At 43.2% G+C, this 24,042-nt stretch overlaps 1 protein-coding gene across 1 annotated transcript in view; it reads right to left on the reverse strand.

Annotated features, from left to right (window-relative positions):
- Positions 1-20,871, reverse strand: part of MYBPC3 (myosin binding protein C3) — a 139,420-nt gene extending 118,549 nt beyond the window's left edge. The window contains exon 1 of the mRNA XM_084631960.1: positions 20,797-20,871. Within this exon, the coding sequence (XP_084488086.1) occupies positions 20,797-20,821 (25 nt within the window). The 5' untranslated portion in view covers positions 20,822-20,871. The remainder of the gene's footprint in view (positions 1-20,796) is intronic.
- Between the last annotated feature and the right edge of the window lie 3,171 nt (positions 20,872-24,042).

Below are 24,042 nucleotides of genomic sequence, written 5' to 3' on the forward strand. Positions count from 1 at the left end.
AATGGTCAGACCAATTTAACAGGACTCTGCATAGACTTCGCTTTAGATCTCAGTTAATTGACTCTATCTGTAATTTAGGTTTCAGAGTAGCAGCCGTGTTAGTCTGTATTTGCAAAAAGAAAAGGAGGACTTGTGGCACCTTAGAGACTAACCAATTTATTAGAGCATAAGCTTTCGTGAGCTACAGCTCACTTCCTCAGATGCATATCGTGGAAACTGCAGCAGGCTTTATATATACACAGAGAATATGAAACAATACCTATTCCCACCCCACTGTCCTGCTGGTAATAGCTTATCTAAAGTGATTTCCAGCACAAATCCAGGTTTTCTCACCCTCCACCCCCCCACACAAATTCACTCTCCTGCTGGTGATAGCCCATCCAAAGTGACAACTCTTTACACAATGTGCATGACAATCAAGCTGGGCTATTTCCTGCATAAATCCAGGTTCTCACATCCCCCCACCCCCATACACACAGAAACTCACTCTCCTGCTGGTAATAGCTCATCCAAACTGACCACTCTTCAAGTTAAAATCCAAGTTAAACCAGAACATCTGGGGGGGGGGGGGTAGGAAAAAACAAGAGGAAACAGGCTACCTTGCATAATGACTTAGCCACTCCAAGTCTCTATTTAAGCCTAAATTAATAGTATCCAATTTGCAAATGAATTCCAATTCAGCAGTTTCTCGCTGGAGTCTGGATTTGAAGTTTTTTTGTTTTAAGATAGCGACCTTCATGTCTGTGATCGCGTGACCAGAGAGATTGAAGTGTTCTCCGACTGGTTTATGAATGTTACAATTCTTGACATCTGATTTGTGTCCATTTATTCTTTTACGTAGAGACTGTCCAGTTTGACCAATGTACATGGCAGAGGGGCATTGCTGGCACATGATGGCATATATCACATTGGTGGATGTGCAGGTGAACGAGCCTCTGATAGTGTGGCTGATGTTATTAGGCCCTGTGATGGTGTCCCCTGAATAGATATGTGGGCACAGTTGGCAACGGGCTTTGTTGCAAGGATAAGTTCCTGGGTTAGTGGTTCTGTTGTGTGGTATGTGGTTGTTGGTGAGTATTTGCTTCAGGTTGCGGGGCTGTCTGTAGGCAAGGACTGGCCTGTCTCCCAAGATTTGTGAGAGTGTTGGGTCATCCTTTAGGATAGGTTGTAGATCCTTAATAATGCGTTGGAGGGGTTTTAGTTGGGGGCTGAAGGTGACGGCTAGTGGCGTTCTGTTATTTTCTTTGTTAGGCCTGTCCTGTAGTAGGTAACTTCTGGGAACTCTTCTGGCTCTATCAATCTGTTTCTTTACTTCTGCAGGTGGGTATTTCTTAAAACAAAAAAACTTCAAATCCAGACTCCAGCGAGAAACTGCTGAATTGGAATTCATTTGCAAATTGGATACTATTAATTTAGGCTTAAATAGAGACTTGGAGTGGCTAAGTCATTATGCAAGGTAGCCTGTTTCCTCTTGTTTTTTCCTACCCCCCCCCCCCAGATGTTCTGGTTTAACTTGGATTTTAACTTGAAGAGTGGTCAGTTTGGATGAGCTATTACCAGCAGGAGAGTGAGTTTCTGTGTGTATGGGGGTGGGGGGATGTGAGAACCTGGATTTATGCAGGAAATAGCCCAGCTTGATTGTCATGCACATTGTGTAAAGAGTTGTCACTTTGGATGGGCTATCACCAGCAGGAGAGTGAATTTGTGTGGGGGGGTGGAGGGTGAGAAAACCTGGATTTGTGCTGGAAATCACTTTAGATAAGCTATTACCAGCAGGACAGTGGGGTGGGAATAGGTATTGTTTCATATTCTCTGTGTATATATAAAGCCTGCTGCAGTTTCCACGATATGCATCTGAGGAAGTGAGCTGTAGCTCACGAAAGCTTATGCTCTAATAAATTGGTTAGTCTCTAAGGTGCCACAAGTCCTCCTTTTCTTTCTGTAATTTAGGTGTCAAATATCCATATTGTCATGAAATAATACATAATGGATTGAAAACTGTTCCCAAACTAAGGACCCTGCTTAAGTCAGAAGCACTACCTGTCTTCCTGTACCTCTATTCAGACCAATATTTGTACAGTTGTGATTTTCTAATTCTTCCCCTTGGGTGTGATGGTATGTGTCATGATGGTTCAGTACATACACACAAAGCTGTCTCCTGGAGTTTCCCATGCAGTTTCTTTTAGATACAGGATTCACGTTCACATCCTGTCCTAACTGTTGCCTTAATTTGTGGTAAAAAGGTACTGCAGGGGTCTGCAACCTTTCAGAAGTGGTGTGCTGAGTCTTCATTTATTCACTCGAATTTAAGGTTTCGCGTGCCAGTAATACATGTTAATGTTTTTAGAAGGTCTCTTTCTATAAGTCTTTAATATATAACTAAACTATTGTTGTATGTAAAGTAAATAAGGTTTTTAAAATGTTTAAGAAGCTTCATTTAAAATTAAATTGCAGAGCCCCCTCCCAACCCCCCCACCCCCGGACCGGTGGCCAGGACCCAGGCAGTGTGAGTGCCACTGAAAATCAGCTCGCGTGCCGCCTTTGGCATACATGCCATCGGTTGCCTGCCCCTGAGATACTGCATTGCAGGGTAGCTTAATTTCATTGAGTGAAGTGATTCCTGTGTGTGTATATAGTGGTTAGTGCACTCCAACATCCTTTTGGGGGTGAAAAGCACTATGGGCAAAATTTTCACAAGTGTCTAAGCTCTTAGCCACTTCTGAGAATTTTTCACTGTGTCAGTATAAGTGATTATTCTAACTGACTGCCTTGGTGTGAAATAATGCCTTAAGACTGTGCGGTGAGGAGAGCTGAATGAGACCTCTCTTTGATCTCGTTTGGGCACATCTACACAGTGAGCAGCAACGAGTCTCAGAGTTCAGATTGACAGTCTTGGGCTCACAGGACTCATGCTGCAGTGCTAAAATAGCTGTGAATATTTTGCAGCTCACGGTAGGCTCTGAAGCCTAAGGAAAGACTTCTGAGTCTGAGCACCAGCCTGAGCTGCAATGTCTACACAGCTATTTTTGTGCTGTAGTGTGAGCTCAAGTCTGTTGACCCGGGTTTTGAGACTTGCTGCCACTTGCTGTGTAGACAAACCTATAGAGGGCACACCCCTGGTGAGGTATAGTTTTATTTTTTCAAAATTACACAAGCCTAGAACTCTGGTTAGTGTGTTTTTGTTTGTTTTTAAATTGAAATAAATTAATTCAAGGTTTAAATCCATCTAGATGGAACTATTTATTTTATTTAATAATTTGTTTTCATGCTAACATTTTGAAGAACAAATATTTAAGTAGCAACTTTTTTCAGCCTTAAATTTCTCTCCTAAAATTTGATTTACTGTTTCTACAGGTAACCAAAGAATAATCTCCAGAGAATAAACATCAGTCATTTAAAAAAAAAAAAAGTTTAGGAATGTAAGAATTTCTGTACTGTAATAAACCAACACCATTTAGTTCAGTATCTATTCCTACTGCCATACCAGAAGACAAGAGGTATATGTAGTTCAGTATACCACCCCTTGTTGTACCAGAATAAGCCAGTTGTTCATTTAGTCTTGCTATCTTGTCTTTGATAGTGGCCAATGCTCAAGCCTTCTCCAGCAGGATAAAACCACCCTAAAGTTGGGCCTTATCATTTTATCCCACCTATCTGCATTCAAATGTCTAATCTGTTATTGAAAGTTACTAAAATATTTGCCTACATAATACTCTGACACTATTTCTGCTAATTAATTACATGCTGTATCAAAAGTTTCCTTTACATGTCCCCTTATTTAAATTGGTGTTTTCCTCAGTGCTGAGAATTCAAGTAACAATAAAGTGACTAAGATGAACAAGTGTAAGGGCATATTATTCATTCTGGTTGATATGCATACTCAAAATAGCATACATGGTGGGCATGTCTGGAGCATGTACCATCTCCTGACTTGCCTCACTGAGGTGACTTCAGCTCATTGGCATCCTGTCTCCTTATTTGGGAATGTGAAGTTTTATTGTGATTCAGAATTATTACTTTATGTTCAGATTAGGGGACTAGTCAAATCTCTTGTCATTTGTTAATCTCCACAAAATGTGCAAATTATTTAAGAACACCGCTATCAAGATTCTTCATACTCTGAATATTTTTAATAAATCATTGTAGCGCCTTTTTGTTGACTTTCCCCAGTCATTGATCATGTGTTCATAATCAATTCTAAATTCCATTGCCTATTTAGTTATTTCCACTTCTGCAAATTTCATGTCTCTCTTTTTTTTTTTTTGTTTTGTTTTTTTTAATGCGGGCAGCTACCTTAGCTTCCAAATACACCTCAGTAAATCTGGGAACTAGCTTTAAACTTTTGAGTCCACTTTTTAAATATGAATGAACTGAAGTGTGAAATACTCTAAAATGTTTAGGTCATATTCATGCTTCACCATGCACTCTACTTCTTATAGATGATCTGTTGCTAGTAATACTATCTGTCCATTGTGCACCATCTAGATAGGTCTGCCACGTTTTCTGCTGGCATACCTCTTTTGACTTCAGTGGAGTTACACCAGCAAATAATTTGACCCATGCCCTTTGTTTAGTTATAATACTTTGCACTTCTATAGCACCTTTGTCAGTGGGTTTCAAGCTGATTTACAAACCTTCATGAATTAAAGTTGACTTGCAAAGATTTTTTCACTTCTTTTGATATATTAAAAATGATCCAAATAAGACAAACCACCTTTGTTTTTACATTTTATAGATTTGACAGATAGTGGAAACTATAGTAAGGACTTATAGTAGGCTACTGTAAATTCTTCCACTCACCGTGGAAGCTGGAGATACCCTTGCAACCTTTCATTCCAGTTGCTCGTAAAGGCAGGTATGAAAGTATGAGATGCTGTTTATGTCCTGACACAGAAAATGATCCCTGCTACTCAGATACACAGGTGCATATCCTCTGATCCATTATTCTATGGAGTAGACATGAAAGGTTGGCACTCTGATGTAGGGTATCATGGGTCATTGCACAGAGTTATTCTGAAGACAGCTAGACTGCAGCACTATAGGGAGCCAAGCCAGCTCTGGAAGCTGCTACCAGCTGGCTCCTGACCCTGCAACGCTGGAGATAAAGAGACAGACATATTTTTGTAAAAAGAAAAGGAGTACTTGTGGCACCTTAGAGACTAACCAATTTATTTGAGCATAAGCTTTCGTGAGCTACAGCTCACTTCATCCGTTGCATGCCGTGGAAAGTGTAGAAGATCTTTTTATACACACAAAGCATGAAAAAATACCTCTCCCCACCCCCCATTTTTTCATGCTTTGTGTGTATAAAAAGATCTTCTACACTTTCCACGGCATGCATCCGATGAAGTGAGCTGTAGCTCATGAAAGCTTATGCTCAAATAAATTGGTTAGTCTATAAGGTGCCATAAATATTCCTTTTCTTTTTGCGAATAGAGACTAACATGGCTGTTACTCTGAAACCATATTTTTGTAAAAGTTCCATCATTATCACCATCCCGTTAGCCACAGGAGAATTCATAAATATATTAATTACTGTGGCTTGTGAAGGTTTCAGCCTAAAAGTAGCAATAATTCAGGACATACGTTCCTGATAGGAGCTCTCTGATCTATTGCAGATCCTGCAAGAGGATTATGTTTCTTACATTTACACTAGACAACTCAGTAAAAATGAATTGGTAGCCAGAACTATATTCACACTGATAACTTCTTCTCCATCACATCAGTCTCCTGTTCCCTTTATTAGCTCTAAATACACATGTAAGGGTTTATGAGCAACTCTCAGTCTCTGAACCTTCCTCCTAAAGACCTGATCCACTCCCATTTAAAGTTGATGGAAATATTCCCACTGAAGTAAATGGGAGTTGGATTTACCCAAAAGCTCACCTGAGAAACTGGGTTTGCAAAACTACTTTTGCAAAACTACTACATAGGGCTGGATGTTCCTATGTAAAGAAGATTCAGGTTCCCTATCCGGCTCCTGGGAAGCCAGCAACCTCCAGCTTCTAGCTCCACATGCTGCCTCCACTCCGCCCCCAAACCCTGGTTCTGCAGCTCCCATTGGCTGGGAACCATGGCCAATGGGAGCTCTGGGGGCAGTGCCTGCAGGGGCAGAAACAGCACATGGAGCTAGGAGCTGAGGGAGGGGAGTTCCCCCAAGGTAAGCGCCACCCCCAGCCCGGAGCCACCCCCCACCACTCAAACTCCTGCTGTTGGGTAGCAGAAGGGGGCCCAAAACTGCCCCAGCAGCAGCCAATGTGACTGGCCCAGGGGCTGCATGAGGTGTTCAGCACGGGCTGCTACAGAGGTCACAGAAAGTCACAGAATCCGTGACAGACATGGACCCTTAATAATAGATAATACTTACTCCTGCCATGAGTGCAAGGGACTGGACTAGATGACCTCTCAAGGTCCCTTCCAGTTCTGTGATTCTATGAAACTTTTGAAAGAACAATCATAATATTTTGTTCAGAGTTATGAACAACCTCCATTCCCAAGGTGCTCGTAACTCTGAGGTTCTACTCTACCTTATATTTCCCGCTACTGTCTGCACACACCCCAGTATCCTTATTGATTCTGTTCTCTTCTGCACACAATCCTATTAGCCTAATCCATCTCCCTGCCAGCTCAAAACATCCCTAGCCCCCATCAGCTCAACCTTCTCATGCCAGCCCTTCACCCACACTTGAGCTGAGAATCCTTCTTCTGCCTACTCTTGACCACTTGACACATCAAAACCAGGGGACTGGACTAGATGACCTGTCAAAGTCCCTGCCAGCCCTACATTTCTATGATTCTCAGCGCTGAAGTCTCTCCTATCGGACACTTCCATGCTCCCAATACAGCTGAGTCACATCATATGCGCATTTAATTTACGCAAATTCAACTATACACGCTTGGCAAAAAAAAAGAAAAATAAGATACCAGTAAATAGTGTGGGCGATTCCGCCCACCATTCCACTCAATGAGCATATGCCCCAGAGTGAGCGTGAGATGGGAGACGTGAATCTGCTGTTCCCTCAGTCGGTCTCAGTTCCTGCGTGCCTCTCCTAGTGTGAGCATCTCGCCACGCTGAGTGTGATTCTAGTGTTTAAATATACTTATTTTTCGTACAACATGGCCCCTAAATGCAAGCCAACTACTTCATCTGGTGCTCCACCAAAGAAACAGCGATCTGTTCCAACGCTGGAGGAAAAACTGGCTGTGTTGGACTTATTGCGAGACGGTACGTTGGTCTCCAGCATGGCGCGTAAATATTGCAGCAACGAATCTAGCATCCATGCCATCAAGATTCGAGAGAGAAATTCGTCAAGCCGTGGCATCAAGTGCTCCAGTAACTGCTAAGGTGAAGAGCCAGGTGCGTGATAAGACTTTAGGGAAGACTGAAAAGGCATTAAACTTATGGCTGGAAGACATGAAGTCAATGTGTGCCTATCGATGGCAACACGTTGCGAGAAAAGGCTCTTAGTCTCTATGCGCTGTTCAAACCTCCCGCCGAAGAGGGACAGCCTTCTGATGAGAAGGAATTCAAAGCCACCCGAGGTTGGCTTAACAGTTTTAGGAACCGCTTCTACCTCAAAAACGTGCAGACTACTGGTGAAGCTGCATCTGCCAATGAAGAGGCAGCAAAAGCCTACCCCGAACAATTAAAGAAAATCATAGAAGAAAAGGGCTATCTTCCGGAACAAGTTTTTAATGCTGACAAGACTGGGCTCTTTTGGAAAAAAAAATGCCCAACCGCACTTACATTTTGAAATCAGAAGCCCCTGGCTTCAAAGTAGCTAAAGACCGTGTGACTGTGTTTTGTGGCAATGCAGCTGGGCATTTAATAAAGCCGGGCTTGCTCTACAGGGCTGCAAATCCCCATGTCCTAAAAGGCAAGAACAAAAGTCTCCTGCCTGTGTTCTGGCAATCAAATAAAAAGGCTTCGGAGATGGCAGCATTATTTCTGGATTGGTTCCACAAGGGTTTCATTCCGGAGGTCAAGCAATACCTCGAAGAGAAAGGACTTGACTTTAAAGTGTTGCTGATCATAGACAATGCTCCTGGCCACCCTGCAGCATTCCAGTTTACGCATAACAACGTTGAAGTCGTCTTTCTCTCTCCCCCACCCCCATACCACCTCCATCCTCCAACCTCTCAACCAAGGCGTGATTCGCTGTTTCAAGGCCACCTACAAGAGGCTTATGTTCTCACGGATACATAGTGTTATGGATGCTGATCCCAATCTTAATGTGTAATCTAATCTTAATCTTAATAATCCTAATCTTAATCCTTCAACATTGCCAGTTGCATCACTTTTTAAACAGGCAATGGATGCAACCAAGCCTGAAACAGTCAATGCATGTTGGCGAAACCTATGGAATGAGTGTGTGAATGATATTAAGGGTTTCCCGACCATTGACAAAGAAGTGAAACGCATTGTTCAGGTGGCCAGGCAAGTGGGTGGTGATGGCTTTGTCAACATCCTTGAGGAAGAAATTGTAGAATTAATTGAGAGCCACAGAGGAACATTGACTAATGAAGAGTTAGAGGAACTGATAAAATCGTCTACAGAAGACGAAGATGATGATGATGAACAGGAAGAGCCAGCAAGTTGGAATCTTCATAAATTTGCTGAAGTGTTCCAAGCAACGAAACACTTGAATGATTTCTGAATATGATCCCTCTATGTAACAAAGCCTCAAAATCACACGTAGTATTATGGACAATTTGAAACGGTATCAAGAAATGTTTGAGCAGCTCGGGAGACAAGAGAGACAGTTGCCAATGACCATGGTTTTTCAAGGAAAAACAACCAGCAGCAGATGAGCCTATGCAATCAACTTTTCCAGCTGAACCAGAGCCAACCACTTCGTCTACGACTCGCTCTCCGTCACCTCCGTCTCCTGGATCGACATCAAACCCTGACGACCCCTCTGTAATTACCCCCCGGTAATTAAAAATACAGTACTGTAAAATTCTATTTTGCATATGTGCTCTTTATTATATACTGTACACATTATATATTTATACCTTACTGTACAGGGTTGTATACACAACCATGTACAGTATACTGTACTTTATGGGGGATTTAAGGGATTTTCAAGGGTAATTTTGACTATATGCGATTTTTCGCCTTACGTGCTGACTTGAGAACCTAACCCCTGCGTAAGATGCGTCTCCACTGTATTCCTCTCTCATACCATCCCTCACCAGGGCAGACCTGCCAAATGACATGCATTTGTGTGACATTCATAAATGCAAGCTGCCTCTTAGGCATTCCAGCAACTCTGACCTCATCACACATTCAACTGGGCCCTGGGCAAACAGGAGGGCTTGGGCTACACTTCAGACTGGCTGCCACCAGGAGCTGCCGTGGCACCTGCTGAAGAAGCAGCTAGGTGGCCTGACACCCTTTCTAGCCCCTCTTTACTGCCTGTGAGCTCTCAGCCACATGGAACAGCAGAGAGGCAAGGAGAAAGCCTCATTACCCTTACAGGCAGGAGCAGGGAGGCACTACAGGAGGAGGGAAAGGGGGGAACAGGAGCTACTGAAGATGATGTATGACAGGTGCTGCTGAAGAGGACAGAGATGACAAGCTGTTGTGGGGGACAAGGTAGAGGCAGGGGGCTGATAAAAGGAAAGAAACTAAATACCACCATTATGTACCAACCTTCTCAGCAACTGCCACCCCTTCATACTTCCCTGGTCATCTCTGACTCCCTACAAGCCTTCCCATCCCATCTCTTTTGAGAAGATCCAAGAAGAAGGTCCTTTCTACCTATTGCCTTTTCCCACTGCTCAGGGATTACCCTGTGAGGGAAATGTAATGCTACTCCAGTATCCTTCATCAGCACTAAATCCACACAGTTGCCAAAACTGATGTTTATGTCTATATCCAAATTAATTCTAATTATGCAAATTAGCCAGTTAAAAATTGCATGAAATGTCACACATGGAGGTGTGTACAATTTTGTTCAAAATCCCACTCCAAAAGAGAGAGGAAGCAAGGATCCTGTGGTGTGAAATATCCCTACAAAAGATGTGCTGTTACTCCTCCCTTTCCTGCTTCCAGTCTGTTTGCTGCAGGAGCAAGGGTCCTGTAGTGACAACCAGCTCTACTGTATACTCCAGGGGCTCCATCCCCATCAGGAGTCCTCCAGTAGCTGAAGATGGGACTGTATGGCATCACAATGCTATACCGTTATTGATGGGTCTTAGCTCTATTAGTTCCTGATGAGCAGCTGCCCCTGGTCAGACTTCCAGAGCCAGGCTGAAGACTTTGGTTTCGAGAGTACTTTAGAGAATGGCAGGATAACTTTCAGTTAGGATGCTGAGGAAAATATGAAGCATGTAATGAGGTAGCAGGACAAATTTCTCTGTAAGTATTGTGATGGGGCAAGGCCAGAAAAGTAGTGGGAGATAGATATATTAGCTCCAGGCTAAACAAATCCCTGGTACCAGGATAAGTGAAATGGCAGCTGCTCCAGGTCAGTTAAGACACCTGGGGCCAATTAAGAACTTTTCAGAAGGCAGGGAGAAGGCTAGGTTGATTGGGACACTTGAAGCCAATCAGGGGCTGGCTGAAACTAGTTAAAAGCCTCCCAGTTAGTCAGGTGGGCGCGCATGTCAGGAGCTGTGGGAGGAAGTTGTGCTGTTGGAGAGACTGAGTAGTACACACCATATCGGGCACAAGGAAGGAGGCCCTGAGGTAAGGGTGAAGTGGAGCTTGAGGAAGTGAGGGCTGCTGTGGGGGAAGTAGCCCAGGGAATTGTACATGTCATGTTTCTAAAAGGTCAGCTACCATAGCTGATACTATTAGGGTCCCTGGGCTGGAGCCCGGAGTAGAGGGTGGGCCCGGGCTCCCCCCCCGACCTTTGCCCCCGATTAATCACTGAGCCTGGGAGACAACAGAGACTGTGCAAGGAAGGATAACTTCTCCTCACCTCCCTCGCTGGCTTATAATGAAAATGGCTCAGTAGACTGTGACCCTTGTCTCTAGAGAGAGAAGGGTTATGTGGAGGGCCTCAGTGAGCCTCTGAGGCTAATGAAGTCCGCAACGAAATGCGGGACCCATGGAGGCAAGGACAGAGCTTTGTCACAGTATATTATTTAAGCACTAATAAATCATTTCCTTCATTTTTTGCCTCTGCCAAGTCATGAGTTTAGGAGTCAGTGAGTATGTCTACATTGCAATAAAAGACCCATGGCTGGCCCATGTCAGCTGACTCGGCCTTGCAGGGGATTTGGGCTGTAGGGTTATAAAATTGCAGGATATTTGCTGTCTCAGGCTAGAGCCTGGGCTCTGGGACTCCATGCAGGGGGAGGGTCCTGAGCCAGGCTCCAGCCGGAGTCTGTACATCTACACTACAATATTTTAGCCCCACGAGCCTGAGTCAGCTGACCAAGGCCAGCCATGGGTGTTTTATTGCTGTGTAGACATACCTTGTGTTTGTTCTGCAAGAAGACCAATTCCTGTTTGCTTCAAATGTTGATGGGTGTTCTCCATTCTTGCCAGGAAAGTATCTCTCTCTAGTCATAAAAAGACATTATATATGAAAAAGATTATTAAATTTGTGTGTAATTTAAGTTGTCACCTATATTCTGTGAATAATTTGGCACAAGTATTAAGGGGAAAAACTATACCCTACAACTACTGAATTTTTAAGTCAGGTACAGAATGTTTCAAAGTGTAGTACAGAAGAGGCATAGCCCACACAGGAGATTTTAAACTTGTGGGATTTTTTGTTTATTTTTAGATTCCTTCTTCACCCCTGGAGTTGTAAGTTCTCACTCAATGAGGCCTCTCCCCCACTATGCTGTTGATTTCATGTCATCATTGAGCCCTGTTAGATAGGTCAGCCTATGAAGGAAAGGGAGTGTGGTGGAGTGTGTACCACACACAGGCTATGAAAGGTCCTGAGAGGCCAATTAATATAATAGGCTGCCCTCTGAGGGTGAGCTAGGAATAATTAGAGATGAAACCAAGCTAGAGAAGGAGCTGGATAGTACAAAAGGCAGGAAGTTTAGCACAGAAGAGGTTTGGAGGGTGAAATTCAGTAGTCGCTCTCTGGGATGAGTAAGTAGTGAAACCACGAGGGTCAAGGAGGAAGCCCAGGCAGAGAGTAAGCCCTGGTATCTTCTCCTGAACAGACAATTCTGGTAAGAGGCCAGGAGAAAGATGAATCAGCCACTGGGGGGTGGTGCAGGCTCCAATGGTAAACCCTTATAAAAGGGCATAATCTGGACTTTCAAGGAGAGAGTCCTGGGAAGTGGTTAGGGGTGTGGACAGCAAGGGGAACTTAATAGGCATGGAAGCCAAGCCTGAGAAAGATAAAAACTTGTTTGATTTTGTACTTTTGGTTTGAGTTTGTCAGAGAATTCTAGGGAGGGCCCTGAGAGCCAAGAAGGATTAACCTGGAAAGGCTATGAATAGTAAGAAGTCCTGGGCGGCTGTAGCAAGGAGTTGGATGGAGTTGTCCTTGGCTGCTGGTTTTAGGGTCCCTGGGCTGGAACTGAGCGTAATGGGAGAGCCTGGGTTCCTGTTTTAGCTGCTGTCAAGGTGGCATGAACCCAGAGAAGGGGCCAGAGATGACAGAGAGCTGTCAGAAAAGGGAGTGAGGACAAGAAGCATGAACAGCAAGGGTGATGTCGTGGTGGGAGTCTGCTATAGACCATCGGATCGCGGGGATGAGATGGACGAGGCTTTCTTCCGGCAACTAACGGAAGTTACTAGATCGCAATCCCTGGTTCTCATGGCAGACTTCAATCACCCTGATATCTGCTGGGAGAGCAATACAGCGGTGCATAGACAATCCAGGAAGTTTTTGGAAAGTGTAGGGGACAGTTTCCTGGTGCAAGTGCTGGAGGAACCAACTAGGGGCAGAGCTCTTCTTGACCTGCTGCTCACAAACCGGGAAGAATTAGTAGGGGAAGCAAAAGTGGATGGGAACCTGGGAGGCAGTGACCATGAGATGGTCGAGTTCAGAATCCTGACACAGGGAAAAAAGGAGAGCAGCGGAATACTGACCCTAGACTTAGACTTTGACAACCTCAGGGAACTGATGGGCAGGATCCCCTAGGAGAATAACATGAGGGGGAAAGGAGTCCAGGAGAGCTGGCTGTATTTTAAAGAATCCTTATTGAGGTAACAGAGACAAACCATCCCGATGTGTAGAAAGAATAGTAAATATGGCAGGCGACCAGCTCGGCTTAAGAGTGAAATCCTTGCTGATCTTGAACACAAAAATGAAGCTTACAAGAAGTGGAAGATTGGACAAACGACCAGGGAAGAGTATAAAAATATTGCTCGGGCATGCAGGAGTGAAATCAGGAAGGCCAAATCACACCTGGAGTTGCAGCTAGCAAGAGATGTTAAGAGTAACAAGAAGGGTTTCTTCAGGTATGTTAGCAACAAGAAGAAAGTCAAGCAAAGTGTGGGCCCCTTACTGAATGAGGGAGGCAACCTAGTGACAGAGGATGTGGAAAAAGCTAATGTACTCAGTGCTTTTTTTGCCTCTGTCTTCACGAACAAGGTCAGCTCCCAGACTTCTGCACTGGTCAGCACAGCATGGGGAGGAGGTGATCAGCCCTCTGTGAAGAAAGAAGTGGTTCGGGACTATTTAGAAAAGCTGGACGAGCACAAGTCCATGGGGCCGGATGCGCTGCATCCGAGAGTGCTAAAGGAGTTGGCGAATGTGATTGCAGAACCATTGGCCATGATCTTTGAAAACTCATCGCGATCGGGGGAGGTCCTGGATGACTGGAAAAAGGCTAATGTAGTGCCCATCTTTAAAATAGGGAAGAAGGAGGATCCTGGGAACTACAAGCCAGTCAGCCTCACCTCAGTCCCTGGAAAAATCATGGAGCAGGTCCTCAAGGAATCAATTCTGAAGCACTTAGAGGAGAGGAAAGTGATCAGGAACAGTCAGCATGGATTCACCAAGGGCAAGTCATGCCTGACTAATCTAATTGCTTTCTATGACAAGATAACTGGCTCTGTGGATGAGGGCAAAGCAGTGGACGTATTGTTCCTTGACTTTAGCAAAGCTTTTGACACGGTCTCCCACAGTATTCTTGCCAGTAAGTTAAAGAGATATGGGCTGGATGAATGGACTATAAGGTGGATAGAAAGTTGGCTAGATTGTCGGGCTCAACGTGTAGTGATCAATGGCTCCATGTCTAGTTGGCAGCTGGTATCAAGTGGAGTGCCCCAAGGGTCGGTCCTCGGGCTGGTTTTGTTCAATATCTTCATTAATGATCTGGAGGATGGTGTGGATTGCACCCTCAGCAAGTTTTCAGATGACACTAAACTGGGAGGAGAAGTAGATACACCGGAGGGTAGGGATAGGATACAGAGGGTCCTAGACAAATTAGAGAATTGGGCCAAAAGAAATCTGAGGAGGTTCAACAAGGACAAGTGCAGAGTCCTGCACTTAGGATGGAAGAATCCCATGCACCGCCACAGACTAGGGACCGAATGGCTCGGCAGCAGTTCTGCAGAAAAGGACCTAGGGGTTACAGTGGACGAGAAGCTGGATATGAGTCAGCAGTGTGCTCTTGTTGCCAAGAAGGCCAATGCATTTTGGGCTGTATAAGTAGGGGCATTGCCAGCAGATCGAGGGACGTGATCGTTCCCCTCTATTCGACATTGGTGAGGCCTCATCTGGAGTACTGTGTCCAGTTTTGAGCCCCACACTACAAGAAGGATGTGGAAAAATTGGAAAACATCCAGCGGAGGGCAACAAAAATGATTAGGGGACTGGAACACATGACTTATGAGGAGAGGCTGAGGGAACTGGGATTGTTTAGCCTGTGGAAGAGAAGAATGAAGGGGGGGATTTGATAGCTGCTTTCAACTACCTGAAAGGGGGTTCCAAAGAGGATGAATCTAGACTGTTCTCAGTGGTAGCAGATGACAGGACAAGGAGTAATGGTCTCAAGTTGCAGTGGGGGAGGTTTAGGTTGGATATTAGGAAAAGCTTTTTCACTAGGAGGGTGGTGAAACACTGGAATGTGTTACCTAGGGAGGTGGTGGAATCTCCTTCCTTAGAAGTTTTTAAGGTCGGGCTTGACAAAGCCCTGGCTGGGATGATTTAGTTGGGGATTGGTCCTGCTTTGAGCAGAGGGTTGGACTAGATGACCTCCTAAGGTCCCTTCCAACCCTGATATTCTGTGGTTCTATGAACAGTGCCTGGAGTTGGTGCTGAAGGCCTTGTTTTAACGTCATTGAACTGTTTGTGGGACTTTATTACCCTGGAAGGTGTGGACTTAAAATCATGACTAAGCCGGAGGGCTGAGTCATGGGTAAAGGTGGACCAGCTGAGGGCTAAAGTGCTAAATGGGGAGAGAGCTGCCAGGCCTGGCCACAAGGAGGTGCTTTGGTAGTGAGTCTACTCTTTCAAAGAAAAGTAAGTGCTTTTATGGGTTATGATATGGTTAGTAATGTTTTAAAACTACTACACATATACCTCACTGGAATAAAAAAGTGACTGTATACTCAAAGAATGGCACTTATATGATCACATAGACAGCCTGCAGTAAGCAGACTGGAAGCTCCACTAGAGCTTTGTGATGGGCATGAGCAGAAAATGCAGAGAACATGAAATCTGTAAAATCAAAGACACAAAATTAGGAAATACCAAAAATTAGGGTTTCTCCTGCAGTGCTAAATTGGCCTTATTGCACATCCTGTGTATCTTATGGTAAAATGATTACATGTGCAACAAAGCCAAGTTAACATTTCAGAAAAAACATTAATTTTCAAAATTCCTGAATAGTTGAGGTTTTGATGTTGCAACTTTAATGTTACAGTTCTTTGCATTTCCTTTTTCCTCCTCCCTTCTTTCCTTTAAGATAAGAACTGGAGCAGTTAGGTATGTGCAGGTTAGAAGCTCCACAAACTTTAGCAAGGAGCTTGTAAATTCCTTGCTCTTGAACTGTATGAAGGAGCTATAAATTCCTTAATCAGAGATAAGTGGCTTCTTGCACATACAGGCTTAACCATTACTTGATCGAAGCTATAAAGCCTCTCAAACTTATTTTCCTCTATTTCAGCCACTGAGATTTCTCATGTTACTGGAATTTACAAAGGACTGGGAGTAATCACATTTCCTGTGTGACCTTGGACATTCAACCTGTCTGTGCCTCCAATATCCCATCTGTAAATTGGGGACAATGATTAACCTTCAGATCTACAAAAGAAAAGGTGATGGAAATTATTTATTTGTATTACATAGCATACTGGAGCCCATGAACTAGGACCCCATTGTGCTAGGCACTATGCAAGCACAGCCCCAAACGGTTTATAATCTACATAATGGTTTACAAGCTATGTCTTACGTAGTGGCTATAGCTCAGGGGCGGGCAAACTTTTTGGCCTGAGGGCCACATTGGGTTTCCAAAATTGTATGGAGGGCCAGTTAGGGGAGGCTGTGTCTCCCCTAACAGCCAGGCATGGCCCGGCGCCCGCCTCCTATCTGACACCCCCCCCGCCCGCTTCTCACCCCCTGATGGCTCCCCTGGGACTCCTGCCCCATCTACCACCCCCTGTCCCCTGACCCCCCCCATTCCTGACTGCCCCCCCCGGGACCCCTGCCCCATCCAACCCCACTGTTCCCCACCCTCTGACCTCCCCCACACCCCCTTACCGCGCTGCCTGGAGCACCGGTGGCTAGCAGCGCTAGAGCCGCGCCACCCAGAGCACTGGGTCAGGCCGAGGCTCTGCAACTGCGCTGCTCAGCTGCCCAGAGCATGGTGCGCTGAGGTTGCGGGGGAGGGGCAACAGCAGGGGAGGGGCCGGGGGCAAGCCTCCCGCCCAGGAGCTCAGGGGCTGGGCAGTTTGCCCACCTCTGCTATAGCTTCTCCATGCTTAAGGTTGCAATCAAGTTCTATTATAAACCTTGGCCAACATTTTCTAATCTAAGTCTCTAACTCTATATTTAGGTAACTAAATATAAATGGCCAGGTTTCAGAATTGCTCAGCATTCCTAGACTCTCTTCCAAATTTAACAAAGTGCATATTTCTTTAAAGGTCTTTTTACATGACAAGTCTGATGTATCAAAGTTTAACTGTTATTCTCAAAAACATTTGAGATGTGGAGAGAATGCTTGTGGTGGTGGTGGGGTGTTCACTTTTTTCTGACTGTCTCATAACATCCCCTTTGGCTGTTTTGAGTTTAAACTTTTCATATTTGGTCTCTGCTCAAAGATAGAATTTTTTGGAAAGTGCAGCTTGACTACAAAAGATGAAAGTCAAAGTTCTGAGTGTACATACAAATGGGTTAAAATGGAACCTGTTTTGCACTCTTTAGTAGGCACAACAGCTATAATGTGATAGTGTGGTAGAAGGGTCTATCTGTGTAGGTATTTAATACCAAGGTGATGAACATGGTATAGAGCCTAGTTCTAATTTATACTGCATATAAGTATATAATTTTCATGCTACATCACAAGATACTCTTAAAATATAGCATAGATAAAATAATCTTTGAAAATGCTTAGCATTAGTAAATTGCTTAATACTATATTTTCAACCCTACACTCTAAAAAGTCAGGATGCCTTAATTACCATGGGATTAGATACTCAGCTGTTGTAAATTGACATAGCTCCATTGATTTCAATGGAGCATTTCCAGTTGAGGAGGTGGCCCCGTGAATGTACATAGAATCATAGACTTTAAGGTCAGAAGGGACCATTATGATCATCTCGTCTGACCTCCTGCACAACGCAGGCCACAGAATCTCACCCTCACACTCTTGTACCAAATCCTCAACCTATTATGTTTGAGCTATTGAAGTCCTCAAATCGTGGTTTAAAGAATTCAAGGTGCAGATAATCCTCCAGCAAGTGACCCAGGCCCCACGCTGCAGAAGAAGGCGAAAAACCCCTCTGCCCTGGAGGAAAATTCCTTCCCGACCCCAAATATGGCAATCAGCTAAACCCTGAGCATGTGGGCAAGATTCAGCAGCCAGACACCCAGGAAAGAATTCTCTGTAGTAACTCAGATCCCACCCCATCTAACATCCCATCACAGGCCATTGGGCATATTTACCGTTAATAGTCAAAGATCAATTAATTGCCAAAATTAGGCTATCCCATCATACCATCCCCTCCATAAACTTATCAAGCTTAGTCTTGAAGCCAGATATGTCTTTTGCCCCTGCTCCCCATGGAAGGCTGTTCCAGAACTTCACTCCTCTGATGGTTAGAAACCTTCATCTAATTACATGTATCTGAATGACAAAGATTAGTACTACTAATCTTATTAAAGGTCTACAAACGATAGTAACTCTTATTTATAAGGCTCTTGTAATATCATGATCTGAGATGTTATAACTTTGCTGGGCTAGAAATTAATGCTGCATGTATGTCAATGGAAAAGCTGGAATCTTAGCATTCTAGTGGGTTCCAAATAGGCTTCTAGACACGACAAGTTATGAGATGATAAAATAGTTACTATGTGTAAAATCCTGGATAAAAGTCCAGTGTAACTTTTGCTTACTACCCTCCCCTCACCACCCCACCCCACCCTGTTTTTATTTCTCCCTTGTAAGAGAGAAAAGGGGGAAACATTTTTTATTATTGATTTGCTTTTATAAAAAGTTTGGCAAATGTTTCAAACTGTCGCAGCTATCAAAGGCTTGTTGCATGTGTGCATATGCATTATAACAGGGAGATTATAAATCAGTTATTACTATGATTCTAGCAATAATATCTCAAATCAATATTAAATAACTAGCCCTGAAAGAGCACTTTGACAGTTTATTGAACTTAGGAAAAAAAGCCCTTTATTCCATTAAATGTAAGTTTATTCTAATAAAGTGTCTGTCTCAGTTTCAAGAAGTCAGTTCTATATTTGTTTAAAGCTTTTAGGTCTGAATTCGATAGATCCTGACAATAATCAACGTTTAAGAGGTTGCTCAAACTGGAAATCACACTGAAGTCGTAAATGCTTTTAGAGAGAATAACCCCGCTTCAGTCCTTTGTTTTGTGAAGAAATTGAATGATGCCTCATAGAATCACTGGCAATAATGTATTTTATTGAATAATTAGAAATAAGGGGGAAAATACCAGAAAACCTACATGAAGGATATAGTTTAAGTGTTTAAGGATGTTTTGCTTCATGATGAAGAGGCTCTTACTGAGCTGGTTTGAGTATAAGCCCTCTGAATATTCTGTCTGCCAGGCACTTCCCTTGGTCTGGACACATGCCCTTATTTATGAGGCATGGGTCTCTGGAATTCTTTAGTGTAATTGCCAGAGGCAGCAAATGTGGCTTGCTCAGAGGACATAAAATACCAAATGTTTCAACCAAAAGTGCTTCTTAATGTATCTAGGTTTGAACAAGTAGGGAAGATTTCCTCTCTGTCCACCCTAACAGGATATTGCTAAGGAACTGAACATCCATCAAGCTGTACACAAGCCTCCAATAGCTTACAATAAACACTAAGCAGCTGCTATTGACAATCCCTGAAAAATGTGTGCTTTTAAAAAGTCACATGTACACCTGAACAGACCTGCATAGTGTATGTGAGTGATTCTCATCTGAATCACTCCAGATTTACACCAGTCTCACTGAGAGCAGATTCTGCCCTTAAGTGTAAATGCTCAGACTTAGTATAATTTTCTATTTTTGCATGTTCCTATGTACACTATTTTCAAACATCCATAAGTAACTTTCAGGCCCTTCTTTGAAGTTAGTTGGGAACATACAGTGTTCCCATGGTCCTCTTTTTGACTCACAAGGGCAGATGCCCTCTAAATACTCCTCACCCACCTCTGCCTTACTGGTGGGAGTGGTGGTGTATCTTCTTACAGAAGTTCCCTGTAACTTGCACCCTCTCCCCACACCTCTCATAGCTCTCCTCTTTCAACATAGGCAGGTGGTCTGTGACTAGCTTCTTGGTTCTAAATGTTAAATTAAATCAAGGGAATAATTAGGAATGTTCTAAATCTATTTCCTTCTGCATGCTTCCTTTCTGCGGGTGTGGGAGCAGGAGAGGGGTACTAAGCTGCCTCCCTGATGTTGGTAGACTGCTCTGACCTATTTCAAGAGAGGAGAAGTTATCTTCTGTCACTGGAGCAGGGAGGAGAGGAAAGGGAACTGCCTAGGGAGGTTGCAGAAGCTCCTTTACTGGAGGTTTTCAAAAGGAGGCTGGATAGCTATCTGTCTTGGATGGTTTACACAGCAAATCCTGCATCTTGGCAGGGGGTTAAACTAGATTACCCTTGCGGTCCCTGCTAACCCTGTGATTCTATGTATAAACCTCTCAGAGTTCCCTGTTTCCCTAGAGCTATAGTGTGCCTCTCTGTCTGAGAGAGAGCAAAATGTGAACCAGCTGCTATGAGCCTTGTCTTTATGCTGGAGATTTTATGCCCAAAAATTCTATCAAAGGCTGTTGCTTATTGTCTGAAAAATACTCAGGAGAAGGACAATGAGCTGCTTTCACTGCCCTGACGGTGCCTAGGAGAGGAAGTGAAAAGTAAAAGGAATTTGAATGGAACAGTTTAATTTTTGTCCTTTCCCCTCAGCCAAAGCTTCTGGAGCTAATTACTTGGATGGGAGTTTCTGAGTGAACTTATCCCTCTTCTGCCTGTGAGCTCTCTGAATCCATCTCTTTTTTTTTTTATTAACTTTTTACAAAATATCATCACTTTTTTATTTATTTTTTTCTCTACTTTGTTTCTAAGGCATCTCGTTTCTCTGATATAGGGACAGCTGCTCTGCTTGGCAGTCACACTCTCAGCCAGGCTATGTTCAGTGTTTCTCTCTCTCTCTCTCTCTCTCTCTCTCTCTCAGTTGTTGTCCTTACCTGTTTTCTTTGCAGGCTCTGGCATCTTGATTTTTTTTCTTTCTTGAAGCTCCCAGTGGTGCCTCGAAGCCAGGGTCTGAGCTGAACTGGAATGAGACTGCAGGGCTTTTGAGACCCCTTAAAAAACACTGACTGGAAGCCCCCATCCTGCTCCTCCCCTTTGATTCCCCCACTCTTGTCACCAGCGGCACCTTATCAACAGCAGGGCACATTTGACAGAATATATCAGCCAGGATAAATATAGCCAAGTCCTGGAGCCAGACAGTTCAAACCACCCAAGAATGGATACTTCAGTTTTGTTGGGAAGCTGCTACAAACTCAGTGCCCAGAATTATGCTCCTCTCTCTGTTTCTCCACATCACATGCATACATCTTTCTTTGCCCACGTATGTTCTAGTCCCCAGTTGGATGTGTGCCATGTCAAGAAATCTGACATTCTCCATGTTTCTAGCAGTCATTTAAACTAGATATGACACTGAGTAGTTCCATATACCAGTTCTGTAATTATCTGTGCATCTATTTATATTATCTGTCCTATTTCAGGCCTTGTCAGTGTTATAATTGTGAACAGTCTTGAACAAGAACTTCATTCTCATTTCTTCTTTATTAAATGTAGCGTCATTAGATCTGAGGATAGCTGTTCAGGGAGAAACAAATTTCTCCAGAGACCTACAGATTTCTGACATTTACAATCAAAAGTGGCAAGCACTACACTAACTTCAACTTTCCCTCACCCCTGTAACACAAACCTGTTGGAAGCTGGAAAATCCTTTTTTTTTTTTTTTTAATTCGAGTACCATTTCAATAAGATCCAGATGTGGGCAAGATGCATCCTAACATTCAAATTCAGCTGAACCCTGTCGAAGTTCATGCAGATCCTCCCCAGAAAACTTCTCTTGGGTACTGCCCTTTGGTGTGTCAAGCATTGTCATTTATTTACTTGCATTTTCAATGAAGTAAAACTAACAATTGTGGCCAATCGAATTCCTGATCACTTTTCTTCTTCTTAATGATTTAAGCATTCATGTCTGTCATAGGGCAGAGGATTTTTCCGTCTTCTTTCCTGAGCTGTTTTGGGACTATAAATTCACTTAGTGAGATCAGATCTAATGCCAGAAACTGGTTTTGTTCCCATTTGTGCATTCTGTCAATATTTTATTTCACCCAACTCCAGTTGACTAAATTCCCCATGTGATAGGAAGAGGCATTAACTTAAGTCATCAGAGTCCCCTCTGAAAGAAAGCAAAGAAATGAACCAGGACCCATTAGATTGTATGCCCCTGTGTCTCCCAGATGTCACCACCACACCAATCCAGGTGTTTCCTGAAACAATCGTTTTTTACAAGGAAAATTAGCCAACTAAAAGCCACATTGGCTATATGTAAATTCCACATGGTCCCCATCAGACCCTCCAAAATCAAGTATTCTGCACCATGAAGGTCATTTCCTCTCTCTTTGAGAGTGTTTTATTGAAAGAGTATTCACTGATGCACTTAGGCCTTTGATCCAGTAAAGCACTTAATCATGTGTTTAAGTGCTTTGCTAGATCTTGGCCTTACAGCCTGTTCAGCCATACAGATTTGTTTACCACCAACAAAATCTTACACTTGTATTAACATCAACTAAAAACCATATAAATGAAAATAAATCTGTAAATGTAGATTGAGATGAAATGTATTTATGTATAAATTTAGGTTTCAGAGTAGCAGCCGTGATAGTCTGTATCCGCAAAAAGAAAGGGAGTACTTGTGGCACCTTAGAGACTAACAAATTTATTTGAGCATAAGCTTTCATGAGCTCAAATAAATTTGTTAGTCTCTAAGGTGCCACAAGTGCTCCTTTTCTTTTTGTATACATTTAGGAATTGCCACACTGGATCAGACCCAATGTCCCACTAATCCAGATTCTTGTCTCTGACAGTGATCAGTACCTGATGCTTCAGAGCAAGGTTTAAGAACCCTGCAGTAGGTAGCAGAAGAATAAGCTGCCCTCTATATTGGGTCTCTTCCTAGTGTCTAATATTATAGACTGGCTTACACCCTGAAGCACAAGGTTTAATATTCTTTCCCAAATTTATGTTGTTAATTATGACAACTCTGGATATTCTTGCTGTCCATGTAAGTATCCATTCCCTTTTTGAATCTTGTTAAGTTCTTTAACTCAATGATTTCCTGTGGTAATCACACATTGTTTGAAAGTATTTCCTTTTTATTGTTTTTGAATTTTCCATCTTTTAATTTCATAGACTGTCCCCTTTCGCTTGTGATAAGAGACACAGAGAACAGAAACTTCCAATTTACCTTCTCCATACTATTGATTATTTTATATACTTGCCCCCTTTTACCTAATCTCAACCACATATCTTAGTCTTGAAACATTGAAACATCCTCATTTGAAACATCCTCATTGAAACATCCTCATTTGCTAAATGCTCATTCTCAGGGATTTATCCATAAAATTGTCAGGTATAAGTCTGATAAAGGCATACATGCTAGAGATCACTGCCTCCCTTTTAAAATGATGAATACACCTCTATTTGGACAGGCAGAGGAAAAGTCTGCCACCGCATGGCTGATACAAGAATTACAGGTTTCAGAGTAACAGCCCTGTTAGTCTGTATTCGCAAAAAGAAAAGGAGTACTTGTGGCACCTTAGAGACGAACCAATTTATTTGAGCATGAGCTTTCGTGAGCTACAGCTCACTTCATCGGATGCATACCATGGAAACTGCAGCAGACTTTATATACACACAGAGAATATGAAACAATACCTCCTCCCACCCCACTGTCCTGCTGGTAATAGCTTATCTTACTTAGCTAAAGTGTGATGATCACTTTAGATAAGCTATTACCAGCAGGACAGTGGGGTGGGAGGAGGTATTGTTTCATATTCTCTGTGTGTATATAAAGTCTGCTGCAGTTTCCACGGTATGCATCCAATGAAGTGAGCTGTAGCTCATGAAAACTCATGCTCAAATAAATTGGTTAGTCTCTAAGGTGCCACAAGTACTCCTTTTCTTTTTACAAGAATTACAGTTGTCTATTTCCCTACAAGAAAAGGAGTACTAGTGGCACCTTAGAGAGTAACCAATTTATTTGAGCATAAGCTTTCGTGAGCTACAGCTCATTTCATAAGTGAGCTGTAGCTCATGAAAGCTTATGCTCAAATAAATTGGTTACTCTCTAAGGTGCCACTAGTACTCCTTTTCTTTTTGCGAATACAGACTAACACAGCTGCTACTCTGAA

The sequence above is a fragment of the Lepidochelys olivacea genome (assembly GCF_965140295.1).
Source record: "Lepidochelys olivacea isolate rLepOli2 genome assembly, chromosome: 6".
In the NCBI taxonomy this organism is placed as follows: Eukaryota; Metazoa; Chordata; order Testudines; family Cheloniidae; genus Lepidochelys; species Lepidochelys olivacea.